Below are 6,049 nucleotides of genomic sequence, written 5' to 3'. Positions count from 1 at the left end.
AGAGTCCATAACTTGTACAATATCTCAAATTTCAAGTTTGAGATAATCTTTCTAATATTCATGTCAATCTAGATCAGACAGTTCGAATTCTGATATGCAATAACCTTTTCTTTTCTTTTCTTTTCTTTTTTCAAAATAGACATAAACCCTTCCATTGATTAAAAGAAAGTTTACTACAAAAGTAACTCAGCTGACCCTAACATCTACCCTGGTTCCTGAAAAAGAAATCCTGATGCTTTGTCAGTTCCTTATCTGTTGGTTAAAAATATACATCGTTCTCGAGCTTAAACCTTTCTCTTCTTTTCTACCTGAAAATCAATTCAATTTTCCTTCATAGAAAGGATTGAATTTGCAAAGGACACCGACCCGTTATTTGGCGCTCCATTGAAACCGAGAATCGACGCAATCACATTGTAAACCTCTACATTCTTAAAAGATTGAACCTTTCTCCCCCGTTTAAATCTTGGTCCTCTAGCCATGAAAATAGTTCTCATGGAGAAAAATGCATTGTCATAGCCATGTGCACCAGCGCATTCTTTCTTTCTCTCTGATCTCTTGAGCTCCACCGTGTATCCCTCTCCTAACATCCCAATTATAGGTGGGATCCGGTAACTGTCTGCGTAATGTAGCCTCTCAGGCAGATCCTCCTTCAAGTACATTTTCAAATAATTTCCATTTTCTACCTTGCCCGAGTTCAATGCTTTGTTCATTTTCGATACGATATCAGCTGCTGATATGTCATCTGGCGGTGCTATGGCGAGAAGTGGTGATACCGATGTCACCCATTCGGATTTAACTGTGACCCATGGCAACAAATCGTCCAAATAGATCACTCGCTGATCGCATGTTCCGACCATGCCGTGATCTCCTAACATTATCACATTCACTTTATCAAAAATACCTCTCTTCTCCAACCCATCAATCAACCGGCCAATTACTGAATCGATCCTCGCCACTGCATCAGTTATAGATGGGTGGTCAGGCCCTACTTTGTGACCTTGAGAGTCGGGATCTGAAAAATAAACCCCGATAAATTCCGGACGTTGCTTCTTTGGGAGATCAAGGTAACCTAAAATAGAATCGACTCGTTGCTCAAATGTTACTGATTTATTATATTTCGGGCAAAATTGTGTCGGGCAAGTCCAGTTGCCCTTTATAACCTCTGATCCTGGCCAGAAAATGACGGCTGCTTTGTAACCCAGATCCACGACAGTTTGCCAGATAGGCTCCCCCAGCCACCACTTTGGGTTGAGGTCTTTTGTTGTGAAGTATTCACCTACAATTAAATGAAAATTTGCAATAATCTTCACCAAAAATAAAGGTGTGTAGTGTGGTATATATACTGATATGCACTGAACTGGATTGACAGAACTGGTAGACTAAAGACCCCATGTGTCTTTTTTAAAAAAAAAAATCAACATGATGACATAATAAAATTATATATAGATAAGCTTTGGAAATTTTATGTGCCTATGTGAGATACTTCCTTGTGTTTTGATTGATAGAGACTATTGAATAGTTGTCTTTAATTCTTTATTGATTCATAATCTTTGCAATCTCTAACACAATGGATAAGCTTAAGAGCCGTTGACTTGAGAGACTATCTAAAAATGGAAATAAAAGGAACGGCTTTGCTAAGTGTACCCGGAATACTATCTTCAATATTTAGTTTAACAGTTAGGTTATATATACTATTTTCATTAATTCGCACTTGAGTTTGATGACCTTAATTCTAAAAGGTAACAATACTAGAATTCAAAACTTTTTTACCTAACTTTTAACTTTTTAAGTTGACTAACTATTTATTCTTCGTAACTATTTTGTAAGATTTAGAAAGATAAGTTATTTTTGTTATTATATTCTTCTCTCTTATTAAACTTCAGATTTTGAAGATTTCATTAAAGGCCAAGGAAACATTATTTACACCAACAATTGAGAAGCCAGTTATACCATCGAGAAAAATAAACAGACTCTGGTAAATTATTATTAAAGTTTCTCTTGATCTCCAATTGAAAAAAATAAACTAGACGAAAGTTTGCGAAATATAAATATATATATATATATATATATAGGAGGGATCAAGTTACACCAATTTTTGAATTACAACAAGTTACCACAACTATTTTTTTCATTTTCAAAGTTCAAATCGTCGATCCAAACAGTTAGATGTGATATCTACAATAAAATGTGATTGGAGACCAAACTTTACATTTTTTGAAATTCTTTTACTATTTATTAAGATGGGTACAAAATTCAATGGTCTAAATTTAACTAGTTTTTGTACCCATCTTAATAAATAGTAAAAAAAATTCCAAAAAAACGTAAAATTGTGGTACAAAATCCAACTATGGCTGCTGATTTTACTATTTTGTTAAGCCACCGTTGGATCAACAATTTTCAAAGTGACTTAATAAATAGTAAAAAAGTTCAGAAAAATGTAAAATTTGGTCTCCAAGCACATATTAATATGGAGAACAAGATGAACGGTTCAGATCGACTTTTTGGATTTTGAAATTTCAAATTTGGACCGTATGCATATCGGCCCATATGCTACCGAATGCATATCGGCCCATATGCTACCGAATGCATATTAGTCACTCTCTCTCTCTCTCTCTCTCTATATATATATAGAGTAAGGTTATCATGCTTTGCAAATTAAAGTGAGTGTTTTAATTTGCGCTCATATCTCTAGTTTCGAAGTCCAAATAGTTTATCCAAACCGTTAGATATTTAATCTATATTAAAATGTGCTTGGGGACCAAATTTTACATTTTTTGGAATTTATTTTTACTATTTATTAAGATGGTTTGAAAATCGCTGTTTTTATCAAAATTCTGCACCATTAAAAAAAGCGAGTTTCAAACAATCTTAATAAATAGTAAAAAAATTCAAAAAAATGTAAAATTTGGTCTCCAAGCACATTTTAATATAGATTAAACATTTAACGGTTTGAATCGGCTATTTAGACTTCAAAACTAGATATATGAGCGCAAATCCTACCTGCATGGTATAAATTGACATTGACATTATTAACTTTCTAAATTGTTGCATAATTAGATTTACAAATTTGGCAAGAGTTACCTACATATTTAATCTTTCTTTTCTGCAACATCTAAATAATTTTATCATCTATTTTATCTTTAACATTATTATTATTTTTTCTAAAATTAAAAAATTCTTTGCATCTGAATTAATAGTTAAAAATGCACTTACCAGTAACCGGGTCGGGAAAATAGTTGTTTATAATGCCGTGGTATGGCGGGTATAGACCCGTTGCAATTGAGTAGTGGTTTGGGAAGGTAATAGTCGGGAAAACCGGTATGAGGCCTGTCTCGGCCTCGGTACCTTCTCGGATGATTCGATGGATGTTAGGTGTGGAGGTTTTGTGTTGGTACCCAAACCGAAACCCGTCACAAGAGATGAGAATAACCACATCTTGGTTGTTCTTTTGTCGAGTAAAAGGTGGAGTCTTGGCACTTGAAATGCATGTGAGAGAGACGGAAAAGAGAAAAAGAAAGATTAAGGTTTTGACAATGGAGGTTGAATTAGAGAATGCCATTGAAGTTGGGTTTTGCAGCGATTAAAGAGGAAGATGAGTTTCTTTATATACAAAACGGGATAGAACATAGGATTTATTGTGGCAAATACAGTGACAAAATCCATGTGGTGGAACCCACATAGACTAATAAGAGCAAAGCTAGAGTGTGATGTGCTCACCAAGAAAGTTTGGTGAGCATAACTCCAAAAGTATATCGGATCGGTGTCAAACGTCAAATTCAAACCGTTGAAATCAATGTACTTCATGAGTGATGCATATATATGCAAAATTTTGAAAGTTTCGAGTTTATTTGCTACACGGTCAAGTGGTCAAAGAAATAATAAAAATTGAATATATAAAACAACTTATAAATTAACTTATAAAATATTCATTTCTTTTACCACTTGACCGTGTAACAAATAAACTCGAAACTTTCAAAATTTTACATGTAAATGCATCACTCATGAAGTAGATGAATTTCAACGATTTGAATTTGACGTTTGAAGTCGATCCAATAAACTTTTGGAGTTGTGCTCGCCAAACTCTCTTGATGAGCACATCACACCCTAGCTTTATTCGACTAATAAATACCCATATTGATAAATAATAGGGCTCTGATAGGAAGGGAGGGAGGTTTCTTGTCAGGAGTAAAAGAAAATGATTGAAATCAATATCTTCTTTATTCTCTTGGAGATGAAAGCGAATCAGAGAAAAATCAATCATTTATTTTTGTTTTCTAGTCGGATACAATAAAAAAGAAAAAGTAAATTTACATGAGAGGGGAAATTGATGAGTGCGTAAAATCAGGAAAAACTTAAATTAGTTATATAAAAAAGTCTAGTTTAATTCTTCAATCTAAAATTATTACAAATAAATTAAGATTTGAAGTATAAATATTGAAATATAAATATAACTTTTTTTTCGAATGCAAGTTTCCATAAATATAAATGTAAAAATCAGTCCATATCAGCAAATCACTGATACCGTGATATGTAAGCATTCCACGGGCCGACAGCTCTCAATTATTGAGGAATCGTAACAGCCCTTTATTAACCAGCAGTGGCAAGACACAGCTTTGAGGACCACCAGAAAGATTCCATGAACAATGGCAAGTCTTTTTTTTTTTTTTTTTTTTTGTGAATTGACCAGTGTTGTAATATTAGGTAATATGCGGCGCATATGCGGCCGCATATGCGTATGCGGTTCAGAACCGCATAGAAAATCAATATGCGGTTTAATATGCAGTTCCGCATATTAGTCCGCATATGTTTTAACAGGCCGCATATAATCCTTACAGACCCGCATATGCTTTATTTATTTAGTTCTAACTTATGCTTTATTTAGATTTATTTGTACTGTCTATGTTGTTGGCATGTTGTCATTACTATTTGTATTTGTATTAGTATGTATTACTATTTGTATTTGTATTTGTATTACTATGTATTATTATGTATTTGTACTGTTACAGAACTTGTTGGTTTTTACCTGACCAAACTGATAATAAATCAGTTGTTATTCCTTGAACCTGTTATTTAGATCCCAACCATTGGACTTCATTGATGTTGGAATCGGAATAACAGTAACAGGTTACTGTAATTCTCAAGGAAATGTATTACTATTTGTATTACTCTGTATTACTAATTTATTATTACTGATGATGTTGGCATGTTGTCATTACTATGTATTTCTATTTGTACTCATAAATTCTTATTCATATTTGTATTACTATATATTTCAATTTTCAAATATATATGAATTCTTATTTTAAAATCCGCATATAGAAATCCGCATAGAAATCCGCATATGCGGCCGCATACCGTATATGCGGTATGCGGTGGCCTTCCGCATACCGCATAGAAACCTAATATTACAACACTGGAATTGACAGTCCGTAGGCAGGGACGGATTCATAAAGGCCCAGGGGTAGGCACTTGCCTACCCCTGGATTTCAATTTTTTTTTTTGACCCAGTATAGAATAGCCCAAGTTCCTACCCCCTGAATTATTATTGTGCCTACCCCTGGGCCCAGGAAGATTTAAATAGCAAGGCCCGCTCCGCTCCGCTGTTTTGTTCGCCAGAGAAATGAAACAGATAAAAACAAAATTAAGACTTTGGCAGCCCATGCAGACTTTACCTATATCAAATTAATATTTATTTGGTCCGGTCCCCTTGGTGTTTTGTACACAACATAGGTCAAAAAAAATAAGATTTCTATTCTTATTTGCTTCTGTTTCTGTTTCGAGACAAAGAGCAAAAAAACAAAGGCCGTCTGTTCACGCGAATATACAAAGACCTTGAACTTTGTCGGAGAGAAACTCGGCCAGCACGCACGCGCATCCGCAGTTCCGTCCTACGCATCTGCCCTCTTCACGCGCCTCCGCCCTGTCCACCTCTCCGCCCTCTTCACCCCCCAGGCCCCAGCATGCCTTCTACTCCAGTCTCCATACTCCACCTCTTTCGTATTTTTTCGTAAGATCTCAATTTTTGATTTGAATTGATCAATTGAATTTA

The 6,049-nt window shown here is 34.7% G+C and overlaps 1 protein-coding gene across 1 annotated transcript; it reads right to left on the bottom strand.

Annotated features, from left to right (window-relative positions):
• Positions 1-217: 217 nt before the first annotated feature.
• On the bottom strand, positions 218-3,618 carry LOC144574967 (uncharacterized). Its single transcript, XM_078325078.1, has 2 exons — positions 3,214-3,618; positions 218-1,276 (listed from the first exon to the last, which is right to left on the bottom strand). Exons 1-2 carry the CDS (start codon positions 3,557-3,559, stop codon positions 321-323), a joined length of 1,302 nt encoding a protein of 433 aa, XP_078181204.1. The 5' UTR covers positions 3,560-3,618; the 3' UTR covers positions 218-320.
• Between the last annotated feature and the right edge of the window lie 2,431 nt (positions 3,619-6,049).

The sequence above is a fragment of the Carex rostrata genome, chromosome 23, assembly GCF_964058835.1.
Source record: "Carex rostrata chromosome 23, lpCarRost1.2, whole genome shotgun sequence".
Lineage (NCBI taxonomy): Eukaryota > Viridiplantae > Streptophyta > Magnoliopsida > Poales > Cyperaceae > Carex > Carex rostrata.
Note: the sequence above shows the minus strand (reverse complement) of the source record. Positions and strands in the feature narration are given on the sequence as shown.